The 19,979-nt window shown below is 35.3% G+C and overlaps 1 protein-coding gene across 1 annotated transcript in view; it reads right to left on the reverse strand.

The window, feature by feature from the left end:
* Positions 1–19,979, reverse strand: part of KMO (kynurenine 3-monooxygenase) — a gene marked incomplete at both ends in the record, with an annotated part of 54,660 nt that overhangs the window by 5,801 nt on the left and 28,880 nt on the right. Inside the window, 6 exons of the mRNA XM_079696661.1 lie at positions 7,948–8,095; positions 9,654–9,775; positions 10,700–10,771; positions 13,607–13,772; positions 15,189–15,276; positions 18,775–18,823. Coding sequence (XP_079552787.1) covers positions 7,948–8,095; positions 9,654–9,775; positions 10,700–10,771; positions 13,607–13,772; positions 15,189–15,276; positions 18,775–18,823 — 645 coding nt within the window. The remainder of the gene's footprint in view (positions 1–7,947; positions 8,096–9,653; positions 9,776–10,699; positions 10,772–13,606; positions 13,773–15,188; positions 15,277–18,774; positions 18,824–19,979) is intronic.

Below are 19,979 nucleotides of genomic sequence, written 5' to 3' on the forward strand. Positions count from 1 at the left end.
GCACATAACAGCCAAATAGTCACGCTTAGCATTGAATTCTGATTAAAAAGACAATTGACTGCGTGTTTGATGGTTTTGTCTTTGCCTGATTTATTCATATATATATATATATATATATATATATATAATTTAGAGTATGATCAAAATTTTAAATTACTTGTAATTTTGACAATTCCATTGCTTCTTCAAGAAGCAAAAATAATTATGTTGTTCTACCATGAGCATTAGAATAATATTTAGACTATTCAGGGCTTTAAGATTCACATTTAGAGCAATTTAATGACAGGACAGAACTTTCATATTAACTTACTTTCTATAAACCAAGATTAAAGCAAATTTCCAATCAACAAATCCACAAAATTAGTAAGGTACTATGCTAAATGCAGTAGGGAGAAGAAAATAAAAAGCTATGTTTCCTGCATCCTAAGAATTCAAACTATGGTTTTAAGACAATATAAAAATATGTAAACATTAAGAAATAAAATATTTCTATATCAATTATACATATCATACCTGAAGCAAATAAATTTGTCAATTTTATAGGCTGTTAATGCTATAGGAATTTAGAAATGAGAGATACCATATAAGGATGAGACAACACTCTTAAATTCTTTATTTAATTAATTCATTTATTCCTGGAGAATTCTTATGAGATAGGTATACTAAAATCTGAATTTTACAGATAAGGAGGTAGAGATAAGTTAGTTGCATGAGAACATATTCTAATAAATCATGAAACCAGGCTTTGAACCAGGGAGTTCTAACTATCCACCATGCTAAAATTGATGTCCTTACATTTTAAAAAATTTAAGTACAGTTGACTTACAATATTATATTTATTTCAGGTATACAACATAGTGATTTGATATTTTTATAGATTATACTCCATATAAAGGTATTATAAAATATAGGCTATATACCCTGTGCTGTATATTATATCCTTGCATCTTATTTATTTTATGCCTCATAGTTTGTACCTCTTAATCCTCTTCCTCTATCTTGCCCCTCCCCCTCCCCTTCTACCCACTGGTAACCACTAGTTTGTTCTCTATATCCGTGAGTTTGTTTCTGCTTTGTTATATTCGTTCATTTGCTTTATTTTTTAGATTCCACATATAAGTGAAAACATACAGTATTTGTCTTTCTTTGTCTGACTTATTTCACTAACCATAATACCATCCAGGTCCATCCACATTGTTGCAAACGGCAAAATTTCGTTCTTTTTTATGGTTGAGTAATATTCTGTTGTATATACATAGCACTTCTTTATCCATCCATTGTTAATGGACAATTAGGTTGCTTCCATAACTTGACTATTGTAAATAATGCTGATATGAACATGGGGTGCATATATCTTTTCGAATTAGCATTTTAATTTTCTTTGGATACATACCATGAGTGGAATTTCTGGACCGTATGGTAGTTCTATTTTTAATTTTTTGAGGAACCTCCATAGTGTTTTCCTTAGTGGCTGCACCAATTTACATTCCCACCAACACTACTAGAATTCCCTTTTCTCCACATCCTTGACAACACTTGTTCTTTGTTGTCTTTTTGACGATAGCCATTCTGACAACTATGATATGATATCTCACGATGGTTTTGATTTGTACTTCCTTGATGATTAGTGATGTTGAGCATCTTTCCATATGCCTGTTGGACATCTGTATGTCTTCTTTGGAAAAATTCCTATGCAGGTCTTCTGCCCATTTTTTAAATTGGGTTGTTTGTTTTCTTGACATTGAGTTCCATGAGTTTTTATATATTTTTGATATTAACCCCTTATCAGACATTACATTTGCAAAGATCTCCCATTCAGTAGGTTGCCTTTTCCTTTTGTTGATGGTTTCCTATACTGTGCAAAACTTTTAAGTTTGATTAGGTCTCACTTGTTTATTTTGCTTTTGTTTCTTTTGCTTTAGGAGACAGATACAAAAAAATATTACTAAGACCTATGTGAAAGTTTTTGTTTTCTTCTAATAGTTTTATGGTTTCATATCCTATGCTTAAATCTTTAATCCATTTTGAGTTTATTTTTGTATATAATATGAGAACATATTCTAATTTCATTCTTTTACATGTAGCTGTCCAGTTTTCCCAACACCACTTATTGAAGAGACTGTCTTTTCCCCATTGTATATTTTTGCCTCCTTTGCTGTAGATTAACTGACCATATCTGCATGGGTTTATTTCCGGGCTCTCTGTTCCATTGACCTATGTGTCTGTTTTTGTGTCATTACCATACTGTTTTGATGATTATAGCTTTGTAGCATAGTCTGAATTTAGGGTCCATGATACCTCCAGCTTTGTTCTCTTTTCTCAAGATTGCTTTGTCTACTGAGGGTCTTTTGTAGTCCCTTACAAATTTTAGGATTTTTTTCTAGTTCGGTGAAAACTATAGTGAATATATTGATAAGAATTGCATTGTTTGTAGATTGCTTTGGGTAGTATGGACATTTTAACAATATTAATTCTTCCAATCTATGAATACAGGATATCTTTCCACTTATTTTTATCATCTTTAATTATCTTTATCAATGTCTTATAGTTTTCAGAGTATAAGTCTTTCACCTCCTTGGTTAAATTTATTTCTATGTGTTTTATTATTTTTGGTGCAATTCTAATGGTATTGTTTTCTTGCTTTCACTTTCTAATAGTTCATTATTAGTGCAGAGAAAAGCAACATGTTTCTGTATATTAATCTTGTATCCTACTACTTTACTGAATTCATTTATTAGTTCCAATATTTTTTTGGTGAAGACTTTAGGGTTTTCTATATATAATATGTCATCAGCAAATAGTGACAGTTTTACTTCTTCCTTTCCAATTTGGATGCCATTTACCTCTTTTACTTGTCTGATTGCTATGGCTAGGACCTCCAGTACTATATTAAATAGAAATGGTGAGAGTGGACATCCTTATCTTGTTCCTGATCTTAGAGAAAAAGCTTTCAGCTTTTCACTGCTGAGTATGATGTTATCTGTGTGTTTGTCATAAATGACCTTTATTATGTTGAGATATGTCCCCTCTGTACAAATTTTGTTCAGAGTTTTTATCAGAATGGATGTTGAATTTTGTCAAATGCCTTTTCTACATCTATTGAGATGGTCATGTGATTTTTATCTTTTGTTTTGATAATGTGATTTATCACACTGGTTGATTTGCAGATATTGAACCATACTTGTACTGCAGGGATTAATCCCAGTTTATCATAGTTTATGATTCTTTTAATTTATTGTTAAATTTATTTGTTAATATTTTGTTGAGAATTTTTACATCTATATTCATCAGAAAAAATGGTCTGTAATATTCTTTTATTTTTTTGTAGTGTCTTGGTATATTTTGGTATCAGGGTAATGATGGACTCAGAATGAATTTGGGAGTGTTCCCTCCTCTTCAATTTTCTGGAAAATGTTTGGTAGAATTCATCTGGGAAGTTATTAGTCCTGGTTTTGTTTGTTGAGTGTTTTTGATTATTGACTTAGTTTCAATACTAATAATCAGTCAGTTCAGATTATCTATTTCCTCCTGTTTCAGTCTTGGAAGGTTGTATGTTTCTAGAAATCTATCTGTTTCTCTCAGGTTGTCCAATTTGTTGGCATATTCATAGTATTCTCCTATGATTGTTTGTGTTTCTGTGATAATGGTTATATCTTCTCCTCTTTCATTTATTATTTTGTTTATTTGGATCCTCTCTCTTTTTTTTTAGTGAGCCTGGGTAAATATTTATCTGTTTTTTGTTTATCTTTTTAAAAAACCAGCCCTTGGTTTCTTTGATCTTTTCTATTTTTTATTTTTTTTTGAGGGGGTTCTCTATTTTATTTATTTCCACTCTGGTCTTTATTATTTCCTTCCTTCTGCTGACTTTGGGCTTTGTTTTTTCTTCATTTTCTAATTTCTTCAGATAAGATAGGTTGTTTACTTGAGACTTTTCTATTTTCTTGAGGTAGGCCTGAAATGCTATAAACTTCCCTTTTAAAACTGCTCTTGCCATCCTGTAAATAACTATTAAGTCCACCTGGTCTAATATGTCAATTAAGGCCACTGTTTCCTTTTAGATTTTCTGTCTGGATGATATATCCATTAAGGCAAGTGGAGTGTTAAAGTCCTCTACTATTATTGTATTACTGTCAATTTCTCCCTTTATGTCTGTCAATATTCACTTTATATATTTAAGTACTCCTATATTCGGTGCATATATGTTTACAATTTTTATATCCTCTTCCTGTATTGACCCCTTTATCATTATATAATGCCCTTCTTTTTCTTTTATTATAGAGTTTGTTTTAAAATTTACTTTGTCTGATATGAGTATTGTTACCCAGCTTTCCTTTGGTTTTTATTTGCATGGAATATCTTTTTCCATCCCCTCACTTTCAACCTGTGTGTGTGTGTTTAGCTCTGAAGTGAGTCTCCTGTAGGCAGCAGAGAGATGGATATTATTTTTTAATCCAATCAGCCAACCTATGTCTTTTGACTGAAGCATTTAGTCCAATGACATTTAATATGGTTATTAATAGGTATGTACTTATTGCCATTTTATTATTTGTTTTCTGGTAGTTCTTCTTTGTTCTTTTCTTCTTCTTTTAGTCTCTTCCTTTGTGGTTTGATGATTTTCTTTAGTGTTATGTTTGTGTTTCTATCTCTCTAATTTTTGTGTATCTATTGTAGGTTTTTGATTTGTGGTTACCATGGAGTTCATATATGTTGACCTAAACTATACCTATTTGTTTTAAACTGATAGATATTTAAGTTCAAAAACATTCTAAAAGATCTACTTTTTTTATTCCTCCCCCATGGTTTGTGTTTTTTATGTCATATTTCACATTTTCAGGCCTATCCTTTAACTGTTTATTGTAATTATACTTGATTTTACAGTTTTTGTCTTTTAACCTTTGTTCTAGCTTATTTAAGTGGTTGATCCACTGCTTTTACCATATATTTGCCTTTACCAGTGGGATTTTTCCCTTCTTATTTTTCTTATTTCTTGTTACAGCCTTTTCTTTTTTACTTAAAGAAGACACTTTAACATTTCTTGTAAGGTCAATTTAGTAGTGATGACCTCTTTTACTTTTTGCTTGTCTGGGAAACTATCTCTCCTTCAATTCTGAACAATAACCTTGCTGGGTAAAGCATTCTTAGTTGTAGGTTTTTTCTTTTCAGCACTTTAAACATATCATTCCATTCCCTTCTGGCCTGCAAAGTTGCTGCTGAAAAATCAGCTAATATGATTGCCTTATGGGCGTTCCCTTTTTTGTGACTCTTTGTTTTGTTCTTGATGCCTTTAAAATTCTTTCTTTAATTTTGCCATTTTCATTGTCTTGGTGTGGGTCTTTTGGGGTTCATCTTGTTTGGAACTCTCTTTGTTTCCTGTGCCTGGATATCTGTTTCCTTCTTCAAGTTAAGGAAGTTTTCAGCCACAATTTCATCAAATACATTTTCTACCTCTTTCTCTCTCTTCTTATTCTGAGACCCCTATAATATGAATGTTAGTATGTTTGATATTGCCTCAGAGGTCTCATTTTTAAGAATTTGTTTTTCTTTTTGCTGTTCTGATTTTGTGATTTCCACTATTCCTTCTTTCAGATCACATATGCATTCTTCTATATCACCTAATCTGCTGTTGAATACCCCTAGTGTATTTTTCATTTTAGTTATTATATTCTTTAGCTCTGATTGGTTTTTTCTTATATTTTCTAAATCTCTGTTAAAGTTTTCAATGAGTGCTTTCATTCTACTCCCAAGTTTGGTGAGCATCTTTATGACCATCGCTTCGAACACTTTATTAGGTTAATTATTTATCTCTATTTCATTAGGGTATTTTTCAAGGGTTTTACTTTGTTCTTTTGTTTGAAACATATTCCTCCATTTTCTCATTTTGTTTAACTTTCTATGTTTGTCTCTATGAAATTATGTGAAAGTTACCTGTCCTGGTCTTGAAGGCATGTCCTATGATGTCCTATTCAGTCTGCATGTGCCCACTGGCTTTGGTGGGAGAGCTGCATCTGAAGTGAGCATGGGCCACACTTTTCCCTAGGGTATGCTGGCAGCCACCACTTTGGTGGGAAATAGGATTGGATTCAGAGGGACTAGAGCCAGATCCAGGTGCAGCCAGGGCTTCTCCTAGGCTCAGTGACAGTCACTGCCCTATGGGGTAGGATTTGAGGCTCAAGGGACTGGAGTAGAAGCCCTGAGGGTGGTGGGTTTCTGTTGAGTGTGATGGCAACCTCTGCCTTGGTTGGGGGCATGGCCAGGTTCCTGAGGGCTTGGAGCCGCACTTCTAAACTGGTTCTGCTTTTTCCCCAGGTGTACACACCTTGGTTAGAGGAAGGGTGGGGGCTGGAGGGGTTGGAGCCACACTGCTGAGCTGGTTGCATTCTTTCCCTGGTATGTGCATGCTCATTGGCAATAGCAGCTTCCACCTTAGTGGGGAACAGCACCAGAGTAGGAGGTGCTGGAGCAGGAGCCCAGTGCAGGCTGGGGGGCACACTAGGGCAGCCCTGGCAGGCCATCCAGAGCAACCAGAAGTTGTCAGTCTGCTGCTTCCATGCTGGGATTGGGAGCAAGCAAGTCTGTGTACATGCTCTTCAGGAGCAGAGTATCAGTTTCTTACTGCCTCCTAGTAAGCCACATTGGTTTTCAAAACAGCTAAGGAGTCTCATTTTCCTGGCCTTGAACCTCAGACCTGGGGTGTCTAATATGTGGCTCAAACTCCTTGCTCCCCAGGGAGGATCTCCAAATCTGTGATATCCCTCTCCTCTTCTGAGTCACACACTAGGGGTGTGTGTCTTGACTAGATCAATTCTCCTCCCCTCCTACCAGACTCCATGTGATTCTTTCTTTACAGCCTTGGTTGTAGAAGAGCTACTCTGCTAGTCTTCAGGTTGTTCACAGTGAGTTTCTCTATGTGTAGCTATAGTTTTGATGTGTTCATGAGAGGAGGTGAACTCAGGGTCCTCCTACTCTGCCAACTTGATCCCATCTCTCTTTTTATGTTTTTGTAAAACAAAATGTTTACGACTACTTTGCTCAAAATATAATTGATTAGATTCATAAGCTCTTTATTCTTGGACTATGTCCCATTCACCAAAACGATATAAGACTATGGTTATAAAACTATTAGTAATCAAACACACATGCACATAAAATAATTGTTTGTCTAGACAATTATTACAGAATTCCTTAAAATTAATGTTCAATATTTGAACACTATTCATTTTCTGAAATATTTTTTAGCCAGAATGGTAAAATTTCCATGAAAGCAGTAGTATTCAACATCTAGTCTGTTTCATCATTTTATTTAACTCTATCAATTGTGTTTTCTTTTCCTTTGGAATGAAAAAGCAGAGGGAAAAAAAGATAATTTGGGATATTTTTCTTTTTTGATACTAACATTATAATCTCCAGAAAAAATATACTTTAAAAATTAAGTCTTGAATTGCTGACACTCAAGTTTCCAAATTTCAAGTCATCAATATATTTTCTAACCGAACAGAAAACTATCTTATGCTTTTTTATACACTAAATTACTGCATCAAGTAATCCAAGAATTGACTATATTTAGAGATCAATCTAGTTAAATAGCTGGTATGGTTGTTGAGTTGACTGTTTTCTCAGAGATTATGTGGGGATAGTTTTAAGCATGATTTTATTTAAGACTTTTTTTTTTTTCTTTTTTTTTTTTTGCGGTATGCGGGCGTCTCACTGTTGTGGCCTCTCCCGTTGCGGAGCACAGGCTCCAGACGCGCAGGCTCAGCGGCCATGGCTCACGGGCCTAGCCACTCCGCGGCATGTGGGATCTTCTCGGACCGGGGCACGAACCCGTGTCCCCTGCATCGGCAGGCGGACTCTCAACCACTGCGCCACCAGGGAAGCCCTATTTAAGACTTTTTAGTCGAGACTGACCCAGAGAAATTTAAGGGACTCACCTACGGAAAAAGGACTTACCGCATTCATTCCCTGCCCAAAAAAGGGCACTATGGCATGAGCTGCATCTCCCATCAACACACAGTGTGATTTAAAGTGAAAAGAAGAGCACTTAATGGATATCATGGGCTGGGCGGGCAACAGAAAGAAATCTTGTGCCAGGGTTTGCCTTTAGAGGAAAACAATAAAAATGTAAAAATGTTAAGCTGGGTATTAAATATTGTGTAATTCTTTCAGATTTACTGGCTTTGTTAACATAATATTTCATTGAAAAGTACGTGAGAACGCCAGGAAGAAAACAGGAGAGGGAGAACTGAAGTTTCTTCTAGTTCCCAAATTCCACTGTTCTATTTATATTCTTAATTTGCAACAGTTTTAATCACATCCAAAAAGAACAAGTTTAGCTGCATTTGAATAACTTGAAATATGTTTTATATGTCATAAAAATTTTATTATCAAGCACACAGATCACACAATTTTCAACTACGTTGGAATGTTTTAAGTTTCCTTGGAAAAACTTGAGATGTAGTTGTGCATTTGATTAACACACAACAAACCAAAATTAAGTTAATGTGAATCCATGTGTATTTGGAAATGAACAACTGTAATCAAGCTAGTATCTGTTCAAACATCTACAGAGGTTTTGTGGAAGCTATAGGTAGAGAAGTAGTACATACACTAGAGGATCTTAAATCTAGTGGGAGAGGCAAGAAAGAGCCACAGAACAAATTCTGAAGTAGCTGAGGGCTAAATTTTGGTGTGCAGAGATTTCCCTTCAAAGTCAGAGAAGGAGAAACCAACACAGGTAATTGAATTGTTCTGCAGGAAAGGATGAGAACTGACAATTTTTAAAAGATCTGCTATGGGTGGGCAGTGAGCTATCCCTTTTACATAATTAGCTCATTCAATTTTCAAAATTGCCCTAAAAGTTAGGTATCCTGATGTCTATTTTAGTGATGAAAAATCTGAGACTCAGGTAGGTCAGGGACAAGAGCAATATTAAAATCTTGCTCTTTCTGCAGTATTGTGCTGCCTCCATGAAGACATCGCTGGAGATAGAAAGTGAGCTGGATTCCAGGATGGAGTGACAGTGGGAGAGAGGCACTGAGTGAGACCAAATGACAAGGTCCATATGGAGGCGAAGTTGATATGGGCCAGAGGAGCTGAGACTGATAAGCCAGACAGCTAATACAATTAGCTATCAATTTGGGGGAACTTTATATGTGCCTGGCCCTGTGCTGAATGATTTATAGGCATGATCCCCTTTACTCCTCACAACAACCCTTTGGCGCAGGTACTACTATTATCACCATTTTACTGTGAGGGGCGTGAGACATAGGAAAGCCTGTACAGCTAGCAACTGGTGGACTTGAGACTTGAGGTTGCCAGCTATTTCTGCCTTGACATAGATTTGTGTTCCCACCAGCAGAAGGAAGCACAGCCAAGACCTAAGGGGCCTGAGCGCCTGCTCAGGGTACATAGAAGGTCCAGGGACATTGGTGACTTGTCTTTCCCAGGGAAACTGGCCTGGCCTGGATTTTTTCAGAATTCCTGTTCACAGCACAAGATCCTCTTGGACTTTTGCTGTAATCTAGGCTTCCTGTTCAGGTAACTGCATGATTGGTTATGTTTCACAAAAATGGAAATAAGTACATTAGCCTTTATTTGAACTTTGAATAATTCAAACCAGTGGGGCAAAAGGCACAATTGTACATCTTGAGACTTACTTTCCAATTAGAGGGATAGAATCTGGAAAGTACTTCTGGAAGAAATTCAGCACATCACTACTAGTTAGCAGTTTTTCAAACTCTTCAAAGGGCATGAACAAAGTACACGTGAAAGATTTGTTCTGTGAGAAGAAGAGGAACAGTGTGAGAGAGATCAGGGGGCCAGGCAATGCTGGCACTAAGGCAGATCCCTAAATCACAGACCACTTGCTGTGGCTCAGGGGCCTCTGGGAAGAATGTCCAAGCAGACAGGAAAGGCACGCTCTCTTTCTTCCCTCACTCCCAAGGAAAAGCTCCGTCAGGTCCCAAGGTGCTCCCCAGCTTCTTGGTTATCAGGAGAATTTTATACTGTAAACTCCAGATATTTTCACCAAGCAAACATTACACTTCTTAGATTACTAATAGGTTGGTTGGATTTGATTTCTCCTCTTTTTATTTTCTTTATTGTTGTTCCATTTAAGACATTAAGATATTAAGGCATTGGGCCCTAGGACTGTTAATAAGTGAAGAAAAAAAAATAAAGTAAAAGACCAACCAGAGAAATATCAATAGGTATATCTGTCTATATTATCTATATAGATAATATAGATAATAATAACTATATATATGTATATATTACATATTAATATAGCAAAAAAGTTTCTTTGTAATGAAAGAACAGCCATGCTCTTTTGAGATAATGTATATTCCAATGTTTTCCTACAGATATTAAAGGATGAAAAATACTTCCTAATATATAACCTAAATCTCTTTGGCTTTATTTGGGGACCATTTCTCCCTATGCTGTCTTGGGGGAGGTGGCAGTCAGGTACCACCACACATAAACCCCCATTAGTCATTCATATATGTTAAATATCCTCTCCAAAGTAAATAATTTGGATTCCTTCAGGTTTTTCCTCAGTATCCCCAGAGTTTCAGATATAATCACTAAATAGACTAAACAATGATGAAGTTGATTACATTCATGCATACAGAATATAAAAGTAAGTAATGAAAAACATTAATTATATATGCAAAATGACAGTTGATAAGAAATTTTACACTACCATGTTAGGAAGTGCAATCATCATAAAGGTATCTCTAGGCCAAATATGTAGATAATTAGGTTCCATGGCATACTGCAGGGAAAAAAAGGTATATATAATTAGTGTATTAATGTAGCACATCTGCATTAACAAATTAAACACGATGATTCTGTTTATATTATAATTGTTTCCACAGCAATTTAAATCAGTGTCATATGCATGGTGATGTGCACATCCATTGCTACGTAAAGCAGAAGTTTTCTTAGAAAAGACTTTGTGTTCTGTCTTTATAAACTCAGGCTTAGGTGAGTTTTTGGTACCATGTATAATTCAAGATTTGAGAACATGCCATAAGATATTCATTTTCTCTCTCTCCTCTATTTCCATGGACTCACGCACATATATACACATACACAAATATGTACACATACATATATAAAATATATATTATATACACACATAAGCTGTGGATGTGTGGATGTGTGTATATATGTGTAATATTTTTCTACTTTATTTTTTACCTTATTTGGGTACTTATTTGTATAAACAGAAAGGTCCTAAGTTTAAATTTCATGGACAAAACAAAATTTTACAAACAAGCCTCTTATCGTTTGTTTACTACAACATAAATAATAGAGAGAAATGCTCCCTCTTTAGCAAAGCCACTACAGAGCAATAGCCGCCTGAGTAGGTATGTATGGCTTGGGCACATGAATTGACCCAAAGACCCAAGTGACCCAAACCACTGAGGTTCCCAGGGGTATTACATACATAAGAATATGCAATGTTTCCCAACTATTTTAAGTTTGTATTATTTTCTATAAATGTTTAGAGAGCACCTACCATGTATACGTCTTATGGTAGTAAAAAGATGACAGAAAGTACATCTTAGTCTCCTAGCTAACATTTTCACACTTTTTAAATAGTTATTTGTCTTATGGGATGAAACTGTTTCTTCCCAGCTTTTTTGTCCCCAGAGCCCCAAAGAAAGCCCAATACATAGACAAAGAGATGAATAAGTGAATAACACTTTGGCACCAAAGATCTCACAAAGCAGTTGAATAGGCAAGATATATACATGTGAAAAGCTCCCAAAAACTTCTCTTTAACATCAACTCAAGTGGTAGAGAGACAAAATGATTTAGTGCCTAGGTAGAAGTTTAGGAAATAAAAGCTGTTCAGGTAAGAGGATTGTGGGGCTAGGATGGCTGAAACAAGGGATTGGTAGATTAGATAGCAGTGAAGGACAGTGGCTGCTGGTGAGGGTGAGCACGCTGAGCAGCGTGGAGGAGGCACAAATGAGCACGGTGGCTTAATGGTAATAGGACAGCAGCCTGGATGAGGTGAGCCTCCTTGCTTCCCTCTTGCTATCTTTTGACCTCTTCTACATGGTGTTGATAAAGCAAATATGATACCAAAAATATTTTGATATTCATACATATTTCATAACCCTAGAAAACAACTCTTTAAATTTTCAGGTTCTTTATTCCAAGTCACGCTCTCAATAGATATCCTTATGCAACAGCGGTCCCAAGGTCAGGTTCGTCATAATTCCCATGGGTCTTCTTACTACAAGTCCCTCCACACATAAAGTCTAAGCAAGACAGTTTGCTTGCTGTGCACAAACAGCTTTAAGATGAGCTCCCACATAATTCCCAAAAGCACTCCCCTAATATTCACCCAACTCTGTCACTCATCCAATCTCTCCCTCCTACTCCACCTGTCAGAGATGGAGTGAAAATGTCTGCTACATTAGAAAAAGAAAAAAGGAAGGAAGAAAAGGAAAAAGAAAAGGAAGGAAGAAAGAAAGAAGTGGAGAGAAAGTTTCATAGAATTGTTTTTGGGCCATGTCAAAATATTCCCATGTCTGGTCACATTACTATGTCAAAACAGCATTTCTTAAAACAGTAAAAACTTTCTATAAACCACCAATCATTACTATTAAATAGGAACACCTTGTAAATAAATGGCTATCTTAAATCTACATTAGTAGGCATGATCCCACTCAAACTTGGGACAATTTTTCAACACAATCCTATAATCCAGAATTATCAGATCCTGGGCCATTAGAATATGACCCACCTGAAGACCATAAAATATCATTGAAGAATTAGTAAATCCATTTTTAACCAGGAGGAAGAAGTAGAAAGACAACAAAATGTTAAAATATGGATTTGACTAGCTGATAGTTTAGTATATAAGTGATATATAATACCACTATCCCAAACTGACAAACTATTTCATAGATGTCTGAATTTCAAATAGTATAGACTAAATCAGTACCTTAAAAATGTATGTTTTATATGCAAATCAAGAATTTAACTAATGCTGTTTACTTTTCATTACTGATAAGCCAAGATCCTCATTGCTTCTGTTGGTGTTTTAATTTTCCTTATTATATTCCTACATTTATTTGCTTATGACAATACACAATATACATACTACATATTTCCCTCTGGCCACATATGGTTTAACATGGGAAGCAGGGAATGAGAAACATGCAATACAAATCTCTTTGCAACAACTTGCTGTTCGCTTTATTTAATAACTTTTTCATTTAATCATGAGTATGAGAACTCTGGATTGTCAGTATACATAGTTGATTCCCAACCCAATTTTTTTCTCCCAAGAGATAATAGAAAAATGATATTATTGTGTAAGACAAATTCCCTGTGTGTTTCCAATAAAGTAGTTGTAATTCCTCTCCTTCCTTCCCCATTCAAGAAAACATATCAAAAGGTAAGGCAGTGAGAGTGATATTATTAAAGAGATACATGTACATCCAATTTATTATTAATTACAGAATACTTGTGGCATGGATCAAGATATGCTATGAGAACAACTGCACTAGAATATGCTTCTCTACTAATATGGGGCAGGGGAAGGAGGAGAGCTGTAGAAAGAAGAAAAGAAAGGGAAAGGACTTACATCCCCATTCTTAGGTGGAATAGTCAATTCCATGAACCCATGAGGAATGTATTGTTGACTGTAATCAAAGCGGGGTTTCTTCATGAGGTGAGTTCTGACAGTGGAATAGGCTCCATCACATCCTACAATGAGGTCACAGTTGACATCTTTGGGAACTTTCTCATGTCTGAAAAATAAAATAAATCATCAAAAAAAAAAAAGTCTAGTGGTGAAAATGATGAAGTACCTCTATTGGGTATAAAAAGTAGTGACTTAATGGGACCACTACTCACTTTTACCTATCTGATTTAGAGCTTTGAGTGGATAGCTATAAAATGAAGATAACAATTGTCCTAGTCATGGGTTTGCTTATGAGAATGAGGATAACACACAACCATACTGATTAATAAAGACATGCTAAGCCACAGAAGCATGACTAAGAGTTGAGTTCCCTGCATGAAGGAAGAGAACCTTGAAAAGAAAGCAAAGTGTTTCAAATGGAGGGAATGTATGAACAGCCACAGGGATGTGACCAGAATCTTCTAGGAGCAACACATTTGTCTTGAACAGAGGGGATCAGAAGATGAATTTAAGAAAAGAATACAGTTGGGAAGGGAAGAGAAGAGAATTTTGAATGTTAAGACAAAAGGTTTAAATACATTATTCTGGCAAATGGGAGAAAACAATTTTTTTCCATTGGGGAGATGGTGTATAAAGAGTGGTAATTTAAGATAACTTACTTAGGAGTGGAAACATTGCAGTGGAGCCAGAGTGCAGATGGGAAAGAAATGGGGACAAGGTGACTGTAGTAGCCTGCATGTGTGGGGATGAGAGCCCAAGGATTGTGGTGCTCAGGAAGAAGGAAGACATAGGCTCTGAGGCAAACAGAAAGTATGAATGATTGGTGAATGTTTATAGGTCTAGTGGGAGAAAATAAGGAAAGGGCTACATCAAGGATGATTTTAATTATTTGGGTAATAGTACTAGGGAAGTCAGGAATGGGAGATGCTTGGTGACAAATAGATGATCAAGGTTTTAGATGTGTTTGAGATTATGGCAAATAGTTGTGAAGGTGTTTAATGAGAAATTAATATTGATTAAGATTGAAATAAAGATTGAGAATGAAGATAAAGGCCTGGCCTGGAGATGTTAATCATAGAAATGTGAATTTACAAGTAGTTGTTGAATGAACTGTGAATCCATGACATATCCCACGAGTGGGATGTGAGGCTTAGAACTCTAGAGGAAATGGAGTCCGCCAAGGGGAGGCAGACAAATAGTATTCAGAAAGAGGGGAGGAGAAACAGGGCAGCGGAGGGTCATCTGTTTCAAGGGAGGAGAGTGTTTGAAGCAGAGTATGGTTACTAGTGTCAAATACTATAAGAAGATGAGTGAGCAGGAGAATCAGGAAGAATCACTGGTGTTGGTATTCAGAAGGCATCTAAGACCTATTTTCAATATAAAATTACTTGATTCTAGAAACTATTTGAATTACCCTGTTAATCATTTAATTCTTTCAAAGGAGCCAGAGAACAAAGTTTACAGGTACAATTCTCCATGTCAACCCTTCACCTCTGAAGTCAAAAGGCTAACTGGTGATTACCCAAGCACTGTGATCGTTCCTTCCTCAGGATTACATTTCAACAGTCTGTGGCCAAAGTGGACCTTTGCATTCGGATATTTCTCAATAGCTGAGGAGACAAAGCAAGACAACTAATAGAAATGAAATTCCAATTCTTATTTCACTTAATCAAATTGAAATATTAATCATTTTCTGAGAACAGTGTGATAGATATACTTATTCTTACCAATGTAAAAATGATTTAGTTAAAAGGTAATTTGACAACAATTTGGCAAATGTTCCAGGATAATTTGGTAGCAAAATAGATAAATAAAAATCAACTATCCTCATCTCAAAAAAAAAAATCTAATTCCATTATGCAAATTCTTATATCACTGTAATTGTTGGCACCCTAGGAAAGAAGCTGTCATCATATATTTTAAAAGTTTTCCCCAATTTAAGGTTTAATTTGTAATTGGAAACATTCAGTCAAACTTCCTTTTTCATACTATGTCTGACTTTATATTTCTTTTTAGCAAGTCCTCTAGACTTCTGACTCAATTTGTCATAAATATAGATTATTGATACTAATTCTTTTTGTAATCAAACACTGCAACAGTTAGGGGAAAATGAGTAATAAGTAGACTCAAATTATTTGTGTTTTCTTTGCCTGCTAACAATCTATAGTGTATCTCATTTTCTGAATTATTAATTATGTTCTTATCATAATAGTAAACTTATTTTTGTTCCTATTAATTCTCATGGGCAGGAGATATATAATTAGTGGTTATTTATTGTTCTTAAAGGTACAAATTAAAATGCAGGTGTTAGAGCTGGAATGGACCTCAGAGATGATTTATTTCAAAACTCTTCATCTTATATATGGAATAACCAAGATCCTAGAGGGAAAGACAAGATGCCTGAGATCATACAAAGTAAAAAAATTAGGAAAAGTAATCCAGAGACCTGACTTTCAATTCAATATTCCTAACTGTACTTATCTCTCCTTTTCATCTCAGGTTTTGTCTTTTTTTGTTGTTCTGCTTTGCTTGAGTTTGATTTAGGGTCTGAAGACTTTAAGATTCTTGGACATGGGATTAGAAGCTTTAGAATATTGAAATCTGAGATAAGCCAAAGACTGATTTATGTTTAAGAAACCTTTTGACAAATAACTTGGAGAAGTCAGAGTTTACCTGAACCACTATGGATGTCTTTTATCAATACAAACACAAAATGTGTTTGTGGAATCAACCGTTTTGTAAATTAAATTTTATTTTATTTTCAAATTAGATGTATAGTAATATATCCCAAAGAATTTCCCATGGAGCACTAGTCCTGTGATATGCTCCCCAAAATAATTGTTCTGTGGTCAGTCATTAGAGAAATGCTCATACTCTGACCCTCCTGGCTGTGCTGTCCTGACCCCCAGATATATGTGGCTCTAGAGTGCTTGAAATGCAGCTGGTCTGAATGGAGATGTGATGCACCCACTGGGTTTTGACTACTCAGTACCAAAAAATAAAAAGAATAAACTGTCTCATGAGTAGTTTTCTTACATTGATTGTACATTGAAATGATAATATTTTGGATATATTAGGTTAAATATACTATTAAAATTAATTTCACCTATTTCTTTTTAGGTTTTCTAATGTGGTTAATATAAAGTTTTAAATTATACATGTGGCTGGCATTTGTGGTCACATCTTAGACAGCATTGCTCTAGAAAATCCACACTTCAGACTAGTAGAATAAAGGCCCTGAGAAGTACTGTAAGAAAAGACTTTTAAAACTAAGTTGATGCAGGGTTTATCAAATTTACTTGACCACATTTACTTTTTCTGTTTGTTTTACTTAACAATTATTAACAGCCCACCAAATAGTAAACTATGAAACAATCCTACATGAAAAGCTGATTCAGGGAAATGATTTAGTTACAGTACTTTCAGAGGTGAGGCTCTTCTATTAGAAGGAATGAGCGTTTATCTGTGGAATGGGTGGCTCACACACCTGATGCCATGTAAAGGAATAAGAGCTGTGTAAAAGAACTTTATATGTCAAACAAACTTTAGGAGTCAAGAGATTCAGCATTCTTTTTATCAACATATTTATGTCATTTATGAAATTGCATGCTGTGCAGTGCATCCCTAATGAAAACCAGGGGAGCATGCAAGATTGGATCTCCTTATTATTAGCAGGTGTTTCATATATTATATATAATACTGGAGGCAGTGACTGTAATAGTTAAAAGCATGGACTTTGGAATAGACAGACTCAAGTTCAAATCCAGATTCTACTACTTATTAACAGTGTAATCTGCTGCTCTGTGGAGCTCTCCAAGCCTCCTTTACCATCTATAAAACTGAGGTAAAAATAATTCCCACTTCACAGAGTTGTTTGGAGGGTTATACAAATTGATGCAATATAAAGCAGTTAACATAGTGCCTGGTGCATCAGTGAATATTTTCTATTATTTTTATCAATAAATTCATAGGATACCCTTAAAAGATTATCTTAGGTCCACTATGCTACTTTTTCAAAAAGCTGTTTTGTAGTTTCATTTCTTAAGATCAACATGAATATACCAAGCAACCTAGCCCACCCCCACCTATCTACTCATCCAAAAGTCAGTCTTACAACTACAAGTAAAGAAATGGAAATAAGAAGAATACTAAGCCCTATTTCTTAAGTACCTGGTGAATCAACCAGAGTGACCTTCCCTATCACTCCTCCTCCCAGTTGAATTCAATTCAACAGATATGTTGCAAACTCACCCTGGGTAGGGAACTGAGGAGAAACACAGATAAATAGTTGGAACCTCTGCTCTCCAAAACTCCAAGGCTGCTGGAACGCATTGAGGGATTGATTGATTTAAAAAAAAGTAGAAATACTAATGGCATGCTTTGCATGGAATGAATCTGTTTAGTACAAATGCTGAAGAAAAGAAAAAACTATGATAAAGGGCTATATGGAATGTGATTGGATTGATTATCCAAGCTACAAATTTAATTTGCAATCCAGGGGCTTTTCAGTTAATAGGTAGGTCTTTTTAGTTACATGAGAATCTTCAGGCTTATATACACCTTTCTCTTTCTCAGCCCCCTAACCCTGAATCTGTTTTGTCTCCTACAAATATCTTGAATCTACACTTCCCCCCAACCACTTGGCTATAGCTTTAGTCCAGGGCCTTGTTTTTGCACACAGGGATTATCATAATACTCTAAAAACTGTAGCCCTCTATCAGACTTCACACTATTGTGTTTCATCTTTCTGATAAAAAAATCTAATTGTCTCTTTGAAAATTGTTACATCTGTATATCTGTTGTTCCACTGGACCATGAGTTCTTCACTGAGGAGTGAGCACTCTCATTCAATCCTGTGCCTAGAAAACAATAGAAATTCAATACACGCTGAACAAATGATTTTTATTTAGACCACTGATAAAGTGAAAAAGAGAAGCTGGAAGATGCATCACCACTACTTTTAAATAAACACTTTGTATTGTACATAGTCTTCCTCTTAATAACCCAAAAAAAGGAATATTAAACAAATCTCAGTAAATCATGTGACAATCATTAGTCTCATGTGCTTTAGAGAAAATGACAACTGGTGAATAAAGCACTGGACTTACCAGTCAATAGATCCTTGTTTAGATTTTCTCTGCTTATAGAAAGAATATACTGCAAGAAAAATATAGTAGATACTGTTTGTTTCTGAAGAATGGACAAATATGCTTCTATTTTATTTACTCAGCAACAGGAAATATTAATCATTTAGCAGAAGGTTGCAAGCTCAGTTTTATAACCACTTAACTAAGTAACCTTTTCTCTATAAACGCTTTAATCAAATACATGTTATACAATGTTCACGTTTAAACTTAGGTTCGATACTACAGAAATCAAACCTTTTTCTGGTAGCAAAAACATTATTTTCACTAAGATAGTTTTGTTTTAACAATCAAACATAAATCTCATATATTCATCTTAGGCCTCCAAATTGAGCTGTGTAAAAAACTTCAGAAATGACAGCATTACTAGAATAAATGTACTATTTCCCAAAGAAACTACTTTGAAAGCTTTCATTTCAGTGTGAAAGGCTGTGTGTGTGTGTGTGGTGTGGTTGTGGTGGGGTGAGGGTTGCTAGGAGTAGGTGGACCCCAGCTGGAACATGTGTTGGTTGTTTCTGACTTCATAGGGCCGACTGTTCCATGAGGCATGGTCAGACAGTACAGAGGGCCCACGATATTTTCAGGGATTCATGAAAATATTTTAATTTTTAGTTTATTTTAAAATCAGGAGAAAAAATAAATACAATGAGTATATATAAGAATGAATCCAGTCTGGATTATATTAAAGATTAATATAATCTTTATATCAATGCACTCATACAATCTAATTTTCAATATTTATTGTTTTATAGAGAAAGGGTCTCACAAAGGCAAAAGTGCCTATCTAGAGCTCATGAAAGTCATAATGCAGTCTTGTAATTCAGGGCAAGTCTATTGCTTTAAAATTTTAAAGCATATAATTTTCCAAATTATAGGACATTACAACATTTAACACAAATATGGTAATTTATTAGTCTTCACCTCATTCAAATATAGGCTTTTTAAATTAACAGCTAAATCTATACATGGTGTAAAAATAACTTGGTCATGCTACAGAAGCAGTGACTGTAGCACTGCTGAGGAGGAGCTTCCTGTGTCTGCTATAAATTAAAATTAACAGGGATGTCTTCATTCTCTGCCTCATGGCTGTTTTCTAGGCTTCTACATTATTAATCATTGTATTTCCATAGAAACCACACTTGTTATTCAAAGTATATTAGGAAACATTC

This window comes from Hyperoodon ampullatus (assembly GCF_949752795.1).
Source record: "Hyperoodon ampullatus genome assembly, chromosome: 2".
NCBI lineage: Eukaryota > Metazoa > Chordata > Mammalia > Artiodactyla > Ziphiidae > Hyperoodon > Hyperoodon ampullatus.